Source organism: Erinaceus europaeus, chromosome 18, assembly GCF_950295315.1.
Source record: "Erinaceus europaeus chromosome 18, mEriEur2.1, whole genome shotgun sequence".
Classification (NCBI taxonomy): Eukaryota; Metazoa; Chordata; class Mammalia; order Eulipotyphla; family Erinaceidae; genus Erinaceus; species Erinaceus europaeus.
In genome coordinates this window covers 13,650,286-13,662,945 of record NC_080179.1, presented here as the reverse complement: position 1 = coordinate 13,662,945, position 12,660 = coordinate 13,650,286, and the positions used below count along the sequence as shown (strand labels likewise).

The window sequence follows — 12,660 nt, the reverse complement described above, 5'->3', positions numbered from 1 at the left end:
TTCAATCTGAAACCGAGCCTCAGAGGGTTGCTGTTCGGTAGCTGCTATGTTCAGAAAAGCAGGCCTCAACTTATAATTTAGCAGCCAACTGCTGCAAATTTTCTTTTTTTCTTTAATTTTTTAAATTATTTTCATTTATTTATTTATTTATTGGATAGAGACAGCCAGAAATCAATAATGAGGGGGTATGATAGAGAGGGAGAGAGGCAGAGAGATACCTACAGCCCTGCTTTACCACTTGCAAAGCCTTCCCTCTGCAGGTGGTGACTGGAGGCTTGAACCCGGGTCCTTGTATACTGTAACACACTGCAAACTTTCTTTACGTATGTCTGCCTTACTTTGGTGACAGGAGAGAGTATTTCTCATCCGAAGTGCCTTGTGTCCTTGTTTAGTAGGCTAACACCCCCAAGCTCATGGATTTAAATTGCATAGGTTTTCTTTTCTCTTGGCCAGCACTCCTTGACTACATGTAGAGAGAAAATGATGCTGTACTCTGCCAGAGCTCTTCACCTCTGTGTATTTGGTTCCAACCCCACACTGCATTCCTTCTCACCCCAACCCTGCATGCGACCACCCACTTGACACTGCAGTGCTTCAGTGCATAGCTCAGCTGTAGCTGGTGAGGTTTGTTAAGATTGACAGTTATAGATATTTGCTATTTTAGGGGAAAGCCTGGACTTCCCCCCCCCTTACTCTATGGCCACTACTCCTGGAGTATTGTTTAATTTTGATTAGGAAGTTTATATATCGAAATTTAAGAGTTTACTTGCAGAAAATTGTTAGTAAGAAATATACCTTGCCAAAGGCCATGAAGAGCAGTTTTACCTAAAAGCAATGAAAAATATCATTAAGCTGAAAAGATAACTAAGATTTCACTGTTACTGGCCTTAAGACATAAACCAGGCTTATATCTAAATTATGAAATTTTTCTCAAGAATTCTGTGTTTTAACTCACATAAATATTTCCATTTTTCTAATTATTTTAAATCATCTAGCTAGTTACCTCATTAATGTGTTTAAAATATCTCTGATGTATTTACTTTACTTTTCAAACTGGTTCATATTTTTCCAAGCCTATGCATGGAGGATAACAATAAAAAATTAGTTATGCTCTTTTTAAGCTATCAATGTACACAACAATAATTCTTTTATTTTCCTTTTTTTGTCTTTGTTTACTGTTGTTATTACTGTTGAGTAGGACAAAGAGAAATAAAGAGAAGGAGGGGAGACAGAGAGGAGTAGAGAAAGATAGACACCCCTGTAGGTGGGGAGCTGGGGGCTCGAACCGGGATCCTCGCGCTGGTCCTTGGGCTTTGCGCCATGTGCACTTAACCCACTGCGCTACCACCCGGCCCCCACAACAATAATTCTTTAAATAATCATCAATGTTGTTTTTTAGAGATCATCCATTTCGTACTCTAGAAAAAGTACTTGGAACAAAATTAAACACAATTTAAGTTTGTTTCTTTATATGGAGAAAGAAAATTAAAGAAATAACAGTGGGGACAGAAAGTGAAATAAAAAAGTGAAAAGTGCCATCAGTTTAAGATGGAGAGTGTTGAATTACAGACCACTGCAGAATACACAGGTGATAATTTACACCATTTCTTCCTCTCTACTGTTGGATTTAGGATAATCATCTAGTTCAATGACTTAATTTTATGCATATTTACATACAAGTAAAACAAGAAAATAAGGGGCATATCAGGAAATAAGCATAGCATAAATTTCATGGCTTTAAAAATAAACTCCACTGGGGCCCGGTGGTGGTGCACCTGGTTGAGTACACATGTTGCAATGTACAAGAACACAGGTTCAAGTCCCCGGTCCCCACCTGCAGGAGGAAAGCTTTGTGAGTAGTGAAGCAGAGCTGCAGGTGTCTCTGTTTCTCTTCCTCTATATCTCCCCCTTCCCTCCCAATTTCTGGTTATCTCTATTCAGTAAATCAATAAAGATAATAAAAAAATTAAAAAGAAAATAAACTCCAGAAACTGGCTCTGTAGTTAAAAGCTTAGCTATAAAGTACTTTGAGTAGTTTTGAAGATAAAATAACTATCAGTCATCAGAATGACCCATGAAAGAACTGGGATCTTTCTATTATAGATACTAGTGCTAAAACATTGTCCTAGGAAATAAGATTAAAATGTCTACATTATATTTCCTTGACTAAGCACAAATAGAAATGGACATATTAGTAAATATATTAGCTAGAATAGAAACAAAAGATATGACAGAAACTGCCTAGACAGCTTCATGGAATAGAATGGTATGAAGAAGAAAACATTCAGTTGAAAGGATTAAATATTTCAAAATGTTGGCAGTACGTAGTTATGAAATAAACTTTTTATGTTTTCAGTCTTGTGGAAATATCATTGACGAAATCAACTAACATTGAGTAATTGACATTCTTAAAAGCAAAAGACAGTGATATTAATCTTGACAGGAAAGAAAGTTAGAATATATTACTCATTTATATTTTTGGCATCCACTGAGTGAACTAGCTGGCTACCTAGTTTAAAGGTTATGAATACACTCTCTAAACAGAGTTAAGGGCTTGATGAATCAAAGCTTCCACAAAGTAGTTCTTTTTTCTTTCTTTCCTTCAAATATTGAAAGATTATAAAATACACATTTGTAGTGAATTGATTTTTACAACCCCCAATCTCATCTGCTATATTCTTGTCTTTATGTTCCAGATTATTAAACAATTTGTTCTTCTCTATAGAGTAATGCTTTTCAGCCACCAAGTTGCAGATGCTATCATGGCGCCAACCTTATTTCCCTGGGCAGACGACCTCACCAATGTGCCCTGGAGCCCCATCTCTCTGGATTCCTGCCCCACTAGGGAAAAATAGAAACAGGCTGGGAATATGGATCGACCTACCAATGTCCATGTTCAGTGAAGAAGCAATTACAGAAGCCAGACCTTCCATCTTCTGTACCCCATAATGATCCTGGGTCCATACTTCCAGAGGGATAAAGAGTAGGAAAGCTTCCCCTTTTCCAAAATGAGACCCCACATCTTCATCTGAAATATTCTTGCCTTTAGGTTCATGATTAGTCAACAATTTGTTCTGCTTTATATCTTAACTCTTTTAAAGCCACCGGTTTCTAGATGCTACCATGATGCCAACTTGACTTCTCTGGGCAGACGATCCCACCAATATGTCTTGGAGCTCTGCCTCCACAGATCTCTGCCCCATTAGGAAAAGAGAGAAACATGCGGGGAGTATGTATCAACCTGTCAATGCTCATGTTCAGCGGAGAAATAATTACAGAAGCCAGACCTTCCACCTTCTGCACCTCATAATGACCCAGGGTCCGTATTCCCAGAGGGATAAAGAATAGGAAAGCTTCCAATGGAGGGGGTGGGATGGATAACTCTGATGGTAGGAACTGTCTATAAAGTATATTGTGTATAAAGTATAGTGTGTATAAAGTATATTGTGTATAAAGTATAGTGTGTATAAAGTATATTGTGTATAAAGTATATTGTGTATAAAGTGTATTGTGATGAGAATGTTGTGAAACACTTCCTAAATAAATATAATTAATTATAATAAGTAAATAGTAATATATAGAATACTCCTAGAAAAAGTCTTATAAGTTTATGCTTTGACACATCTGTTATCTTACAAAACAAATCCTGATAAAATACAGGAAGAGAAAGCTCAGAAAATAATCTAGATATCAAAAAGAAGAGAAGAGAGGGAGGGAAGAGAAGAAAAGGAAAAGATTATAAAGGCACACAACCAGAACCATAAACTCCTGTAACTCTTACCAAGCCATCTCTTTTTTCAGTGTGACATTTACCACACAGCAATATAACCAAACCCCCAGTGTAAGACTTGATTCTTGGCTAGGGGACAAGAAAATATGCAGGTTGTCAGACAGGAAGATTAGAAGATAAAATGAAAGAGAACTAGCCAGGGAGTTAGTACAATGGTTAAGTTGCAGGCTTTCATGCCTGAGTCTTAGAGTCACCAAGTTCAATTCCCAGCACCACCATAAACTAGAGCTGAGCAATGCTCAGCTAAAAAGACAGGCAGAAAGAAATTAATAGTACAACTAAATAAAAAAATGAGCCACAATCCAAAACGCAGGAACATAATAAATACTAAGATAACAAAATGATCAGCCTACATAATTGAAGAAAATGTACATGTGTCTCTATTACAGTGAAGATCTGAACACACGTCCATCACAGAAAGATGGGTGAATAACAGAAATATTTAAAGAGTATAGATGAGGGGCCGGGCGGCAGTGCAGCGGGTAAAGCACACATGGCCCAAATGGCAAGGACCAGCGTAAAGATACCGTTTGAGTCCCCAGCTCCCCACAAGCAGTGAAGCAGGTCTGCAGGTGTCTTTTTCTCTCCATCTCTGTCTTCCTCTCCTCTCTCGGTTTCTCTCTGTCCTATTGTACAACAGAACAGCAATCACAACAACAACAATGAACAATAAGGGCAACAAAAAAGGAAAAAAATGGCCTCCAGAAACAATGGATTCACAGTGCAGGCATCGAGCTCCAGCAATAATGCTGGAGGCCAGTACATATATATGTATGTATATATATATATCTTTAGCATCTCATCTGAACTTGTAAGGAACATCAGTTAGAGGAGCACCATTTGGAAAAAGATTTTTATCTAAGTGGAGAAGAAAAATATGGAAAGTGGTGTGCTGAAACCCAGTGAGGGGGTGGGGAGCAGGGGCTTTGACTTCCCGAGCGCATGATGGTGGGAAAGGACCTACATTGGGGTGAGGCTGTTCTGCAGAGGCCTATCACAGCGACATGCGAGACTTTACTCATGTGTCAACAACTCTACTGAAAACCATTAATCCCCCAATAAAATGATAAAAAACTGTTTTATCATGTGAACCTCATCCTAAAGGTGTCTCTGGGAGACCTAATCTATCTTCAATGGAGAAGGATAAACTCAAGTCTGCATAGTTTTGTTAACTGTGCTTTTCACTGACAAATTTTCACACTCACCTCTTTCTCCTTCCAGTACCTTCTCTGCTCATTTAAAGATGGTTTCTGGACCTATGTGGGTAAGTTACTTAGCTTTATTTGGTCTTTTCTATGTGTACAGAATCTATTCCTGCTATTAATAACGTATTTTTTCTCGTGTCAGTTTGTGTGTATGCTTATTTGACTGTCCAGTTTCATAAGCCAGAGGGGGGTATGAAATTATTTCTTTGTAAATAACAGACGGGCTGAAGAAAATAAATAAATAAATAAATAATGCACTTTGCGCCATTTGCGCTTAACCCAATGTGCTACCGTCCGACCCCCTTTATTTATTTATTTTAGTGATTTAATAATGATCAACAAGATTGTGATAAGAGAGATATGATTCCATACAATTCCCACCAACACAGTTTCGTATCCCATCCCTTCTAGTGGAAGCTTCCCTATTCTTTATCTCTCTGGGAGTATGGACCCAGGATCATTATGGGGTGCAGAAGGTAGGTAGTCTGGCTTCTGTAATTGCTTCTCCACTGGACATGGGTGTTGACAGGTCTTTCTTGAGGACATAATAGCAGTCACAATATAATAGTCTAACAATAAAGAGTGCTACAAGGGAATCTATCACCAGAACAAATTTTCCTCTGATAAGAGACTCAATTCTTTTATCTAGATGACTATTCAAAAAAAAAATCTTTGAATCCATTAAACACTAAATGCACTTCAATGCTAAGCAACTGGTATCAACTTTTCCTGAAAGGATGTGTTCTTTTCATTCAATTTTGCTTTTATTTCAGTAAAATGCCCTAGTGTTACAATTCTGAGCACTTTTCCTGCTCTATTTGTCATGTTCTCTTCAATTATCCTAATCTTGACTCTACTTCAATACTTTTATCTATTTATTTCTCTTAAACATACTATTTGGCTTTTTTTCAATTTATTTTTCTTGCATTCAAGGTACTTTAGAATTGTCTTTTCTCCTCTTTTGTGTTTTAATGTAATATTCATTTCTGTATGGTTATATAATTTTCTTCTACTTCTTTTACTTCTTTCTAAGCGCTGACAACAGCTTTATGTTCTCATAGCTTATCATTTATTACTGGACTACTCATCCTCTTCTTTTTTTTTTTTACTCATCCTCTTCTTTGAATAATTTATTTTTCCTTAGGGTCGTATTATTTTTAATTTTATAGAAAGCTGTTAGCATTTTTTCTGGTGTGTGTTTTTCATGTGATTTGTCTCACACTCCTTTCCTCCTTTATTTTTTTACAGTATCATTTTATATGCCCCAAACTGTTGACTTTTGTTATATGGCCATATTTAAATTAATAATGGGTTGGAAGTAATGTCAGATACATAATTTAGAATAACTGCACTTAAATTCTGGTCTATTCCTTCCACCTTCTGCACCCCATAATAATCCTGGGTCCATACTCCCAAAGGGATAAAGAATAGGAAAGCTATCAGGGGAGGAGGTGGGATACGGAGTTCTGGTGGTGGGAATTGTGTGGAATTGTACCCCTTTTAGCCTATGTTTTTTGTCAATGTTTCCTTTTTATAAATAAAATTAAAAAAAAAATTCTGGTCTATTGCCAGGCCTGGGATGTTAAGTTTCCATCTTCAATACTCTGTCACCAAATTGCAGATGCTACCATGATGCCAACCTGAATTCCCTGGGCAGATGACCTCACCAATGTGTCCCTGGGGTCTCACCTCCCCTAGCCCAGTAGGCAAAGACAGAAACAGGCTGGAGGTTTGGATCAAGCTGTCAATCAATGCCCATGTCCAGCAGAGAAGCAATTATGGAAGCCAGACTTCCCACCTTCTACTCCCCATAAAGTTTTCTGGCCCATACTCCCAGAAGGATAAAGAATAGGGAAGCTTTCAATGGAGGGATGTGATATGAAAATCTTATTCATCATTATTAAGTCACTAATTTTTTTTAAAAAGCTGTCTATTGTCTTAGATCATTCACCTTTTCCCTCATTTTTAAATTGCAAGGTTAATGGTTTATACAGTTGTTGATATATGGGTCTGATAGGTGTCTGAAAACACTCTCACCTCCAACCTGGGTGCTTTTTTTCCCTAATATTTATTTATTTATTCCTTTTTGTTGCCCTTGTTCTTTTATTGTTGTATTGATGTCACTGCTGTTGAACAGGACAAAGAAAAATGGAGAGAGGAGGGGAAGACAGAGAAGGGGAGATTTGAAAGAGACACACCTGCAGACCTGCTCCACCGCCTGTGAAGTGACTCCACTGCAGGTGGGGAGCCGGAGACTCAAACCGGGATCCTTACTCAGGTCCTTTCGCTTCGCACCACGTGCGCTTAACCCGCTGTGCCACCGCCCAACTCCCACCTGAGTGTTTTTCCATCATCATGTACTGGGATCTGAAAGTCATATCCCCATCCCTCTTTGGTTTATGTCATTTATTCCAAATAGTTTTCTTTTTTAACTCCTTCCTCACACTTTTTTATTTTTATTTTTTAGATTTTTTGTGATTTGTTTTTTAAAAAATATTTTCATTTATTTATTATTGGACAGAAACAAAGAGAAATTGAGAAGGGGAGACAGAGATGAAGAGAGACAAAGAGACACCTGTAGCCCTGCTCCACCACTCTTTAAGCTTTCCCCCTGAAGGTGGGGACCAGGGACTTGAACCTGGGTCCTTGTGCACTGTAATGTGTGCACTTAACCAAGTGTGCCACCACCTGGCCCCCCTTCCTCACACTTTGTACCACAAAGCTATTACTGTCCTACTATCCCCTCCAGTTCTACCTCACCTTTCTTGTCAACTTCTGTCATATGAACTTTCCCACTTGATATACCAAAGAGCAAAACTGCAGTCTAAAAATATTCTATGCTACAAGATTATCAAGATGACCAACTGAAATATGTTTGAATTACTTTCATTCTTATTTATGATTTAACGAGGAAAGAATGTCCTTTTTCAGATTCCACCCTCACCCCACGTCTTGCTAATTTGCTCTCAGAGGAATCCAAAATTGGCTCATGGAATTCAGGTGGCTTAAACCCTACCACCTGCTCCTTCCTGCCTTTCCTTTGTGAGGACTTCTCTGTAACCCCAGAGCCTCCCAGGCACCAGAGATTACCCCCTCCCCGCCAACACACACACACACACACACACACACACACACACACACACACACACACACACACACACACACACACACACACACACCCTCTTCTATTCCTTTCAGGGCCTTTAGAGTCAGGTGGTTGGTGCGGAGACTCTAGCAAGTTGCCTAGCCTGGAGTTCTAGAAAACAAGTATGGTAATTGTACCAAGTTCTTAAGGATTAAAATAACTTGGTGCTCTCCAAAGTATCCAGAGGAACTCTGGAAGTCTGGGCTATTGGGGTGCACTTATGCATGCATGCATATGTCTGTTCTCCCAAGGTTCAACTAAGTTCCCACAATCATAGGATAATTGTATGGTTATTATTTGTGTAGATAACACCCAATGAAATGAAAATAACTCCAAAGTCTGCTAAAACATGGAGAAATACTTCTGAACATTTTATAAAATAACAATTTTAAAAACACATTGTTGTAAGTTTCATGATACGTACTATTAAATTTCCAAAAGTTGTCCTAAGGTTATTATTTTTTAAGAAACAAAGCTAAAGGCAAAAGACAATGATATTTTCAAAGAGAAATATGGTGAAATGGCCTCTGAGGTATTAAAGTAGCACATCACTACTTGAAAATTGCTAGTCTTTGAAAAGAGTTCACAAGGAGATATTAAATTCTTGCAGAATTTAGTCACTTAACTTTAAAGAAGTTAAACTGATGGTGATCATTATTTTCATTATTTCTTCATAAGGGGCGGATGGTGGTACACCTGGCTGAGTACACATTTTACAGTGTGCAACGGCCTGGGGTCCCCACTTACGGGGGGAAGCTTCATGGGTAGTGAAGCAGTTCTGCAGCTCTCTCTCTCTCTCTCTCTCTCTCTCTCTCTCTCTTCCCTCTCAATTTCTCTCTGTCTCTCTCTATAAAATATATATGCGGCAAGACAAATTTCTGTTGGAGAGGACAGACAACCCTGCTGAGGCTGATCACTCCCCTCAGCTCAAGTTCACTGCCAGGGCTCCCAGGTCTCAGGACATTCCTCCAGTGTTAGTTTATTCCTCCCTGTAAGAGGGCCATAAAGTACTGACTGAGCTAAAAACTAAGCCTAGAGATGTAGAGGGCCTTCCTGGGGCTGAATGACAAGAGCTTAGCAGCTTTGTCTTCTGCTCAGCTGTGTGAGGACTGACTGGGCAAGCTACTCAACCCCTTAGAGCCCTTATCCATAAACACACAGACCCTTGCCAATGTTATGAGTCTAGTTCTAGCGTGACAGCAAAACAGTTAAAAAGTACATGCGAGAGGAAAATAAAAAACTAATTTTTATTAAAACCGCCTCATGATTAGAAAAGTCACAAAGACAAAAAGGTCAGGCCACTATTTCCCAAATTTAATTACATGTAAATATAAACTGAACAATATTCCATTAATGCAGACTGTAACGGTTCATGAAAAATAAATGAGAGGCCGGGTGGTGGTGCACCTGGTTGAGTGCACATGTTACAGTGTGCAAGGACCCAGGTTCAAGCCCCCAGTCCCCACCTGCAGGGGGAAAGCTTCACAAGTGGTGAAGCAGTGCTGCAGGTGTGTGTCTCTGTCTCTCACCTTCTCTATCCCTCCCTTCCCTCTTGATTTCTGACTGTCTCTATCCAATAAATAAATAAATAAAATTTAAAAAAAAGAAAAAGAAATGATAACTTACTGGTGATTCAATGTCCTCCAAAAGTAAAACCGAGCAGCGTTCACACTTCAATAGAGTCTGGGCCCGGTGCATTATTTTCTTGACGATTTTCTCCAGGTCAGTCTGTTCTTCAAAGAGGTCATTAACTACCTCTAGCAAAGCCTAGGAAAGATGAAATGAATATATCTAAGTAGATATAGAGCTGAATAAAAATGCTGACTCCTTTTCTCAAAAGATAAAAAGCCTAACTAGTCTATAATAAAATGAAAATACTTTGTGTAGCTACATTATAAAATCATCTATGATTTTTTGACATATTTCTATCATTCCACTTTATAACACAGTATTGAACTGAGAAAGAGAACTTGATATAAATCCCACATAGAGTTTTATAACTTTCTCCCACATAGCTAACAACAACATGGTCCCATATTGTTATTAACTATAATATTCCCCTGCCTACAGTACCTTTTTTTTTTTTAACAATTCAAGTAGGTATAAACTCAGTGTTTTATAAATAACAAATATGTAATTCTCTCATAAGGATATTGATTTCAGAAAATTACAAATCAGTTCTTCCTCACCATTAGAAATTAATAGCTTCTTGGTCAAACTTGAGACTTATTTTCACCAATACATCTCTCACAGAATGCTGAAAAAATTACAGCAATGAGTGCTGAGTTTCAGAGCTTTCAAATATCACATATGTATATATATGTGTGTGTGTACATATATATATATATATTTCATTAATCCCTCTACACAAAAATTATTGACTAACCCAATACTAAGAACACTTAAACATTATTATAACACAGAAAAAAGCATCATTAAATCTTTTGCTAAAACAACAGAATGAGAAACACAAATTAAAGAAAATTTTAAATTCTAACTTTAAAAAACTGTGTATTTATCTAAAAATAAAATTACATTAGCCTGTAATTTTATACAGCTACATTAGCTTGCATGTTTGCGTTGAAATAACATTTACTTAGAAATTTTTTTATTATTATTACCACCAGAATTATCATGCCATTTTTCCTTTTGCCTGTTTCCCTCCCTCCTTGCCTCTCTCCCTTCATTCCTTCCTTCAGATATAGATAGAGAGAAATTGAGAGGGGACAGATGGATAGAAAGTGAGAGAAAGAGAGACCTGTGTTTCACTCCTACGAAGCTTTCCCCACACATATGCAGTCAGAGAAGTACAGTGAATTGGTTGGAGAGCAATTTATTCAGTAGAATTTAACAAAATACATACTCTCAAATCTGACCTCTCCTGAAATGATTTCATGGGTATCAAATTCACATCTATTCAGCTAGAGGGTATTAATCATCATTCCAGGGACAAGACAAATTTTCAAGTTTGGTAATGAATATAATTTCTCCTGAAACCATTTGAAACGTGAACATTTTTTTTTTCTAAATCTATTCAGGTAGAAAAGCATTTGAATGAGTTAAGAGATCCATGAAATGAGTCAACTTCACTGAAGCATCTAAAAGAAAACCAAATATCCTGGTAGCACTCACTAAAAAGAGCTTCCAAATATAGATATGGGCCACAAATTGCGCTCTGGTCTCAAAGTAAAAAAAAAAAAAAAAAAAAAGGAAGTAGACCCTCACTGTTTGGCATTTGAACATCAAATTTCTATAAGCGGTCAATGTGCAATATCATGTTCAAATACAGCATTAACAATGAGCCTGGATAATTATCAACAAAATTCCCTGTTAATAAGAGGGAGGAACAGTATTTCCTTAATCATCCAGACATTTCTTCAGATAAATTAGATGAACTGAACAATTATTTAACTTTTTAATTTGTTGTGACTACATAAATAGAGCCTCTGGGACCAATAAGCAAGAACATTTATCTCAGATAGAAAACTAATTGTGCCTTGAGTCTTGCACTGACAAATTGCATTATAGTGATTTTATTGTTTCCAATTTCAATGTGCTGCTTACTAACAAGTGATGAAGGTTTTGCAAATAACAATGCAGATTAGTTCCAGAATAGGAGAAAAAGAAAAGAAAAATTGAGGATGATATGCAGATCAACAGAGATTTTTAGATATTTTCTTCACAACTAAACACTCCCTGCTTCTTGACTTGCCTTCCAAGAAACAACTATTGTATTTTCCTCCTTCTGCTAGTAATTTTTCTTTCCCTCCTGTGCTCCTCCTTGATCCTCTTCCCTTCTTATATCTATACATTTCCTGCTAGATTAATCCTCCCGGTATCCTAGTTTTAAATATCATCTATCTGTTGATAGTTTCCAAATAACAATTTCTGGTCCTGATCATTGCCAAACTAAATTCCTCTACCCAGATGTTCATTTGCAAGTGCTCAAGTCAGAAATCATCTTTAGTTATAATATTTCCACGTCACCAAGTCCTGTAGATGTCATCACTAATTTGGGAGGAAACATGGCACATCTCACTTCCCTAGTCCAAGACAAACTCCTTTTATTCTTCAAGACAGTGATTTTATATCACTCTGCTGTAAGTGGGGCTGCTAGATGATCTGGTAGTTCCATGTTTAATTGTTTTTAGGAATTTCCAGACTGTTTTTCATAGTGTCTGCAACAAAAAGTTCCTTCTCTTTACATCCTTGTCAACACTTGTGTTTTTTTTGTCTTTGCTATTCTAATAGGTTTGACTAGTGCTAGTAACGCTAATTCTCATTGTGGTTTTGATTTTTTACCTTACCATAATGATATGTGATGTTGACATCATTTTATATACCTGCTAATACATTTTATCTGATCTGGAAAACTAGTGGGTCAGCAAAATAGCTCACCAGAGAGGGAGTCTGCTTTTTTCACACACACGACATATGTTCAAACCTAGACCTCACCTACTAGGGGAGGTCTTGGCATTGTGGTGTTTTCCCCTCTCTTCCTCTATCTCTGTTTTTTTTTT

General features: G+C 37.5%; 1 protein-coding gene across 1 annotated transcript in view; it reads right to left on the bottom strand.

Moving 5' to 3' along the window:
* Nucleotides 1-12,660, bottom strand: part of PDE11A (phosphodiesterase 11A) — a 349,760-nt gene that overhangs the window by 233,032 nt on the left and 104,068 nt on the right. The window contains exon 4 of the mRNA XM_060178283.1: nt 9,767-9,907. Coding sequence (XP_060034266.1) covers nt 9,767-9,907 — 141 coding nt within the window. The remainder of the gene's footprint in view (nt 1-9,766; nt 9,908-12,660) is intronic.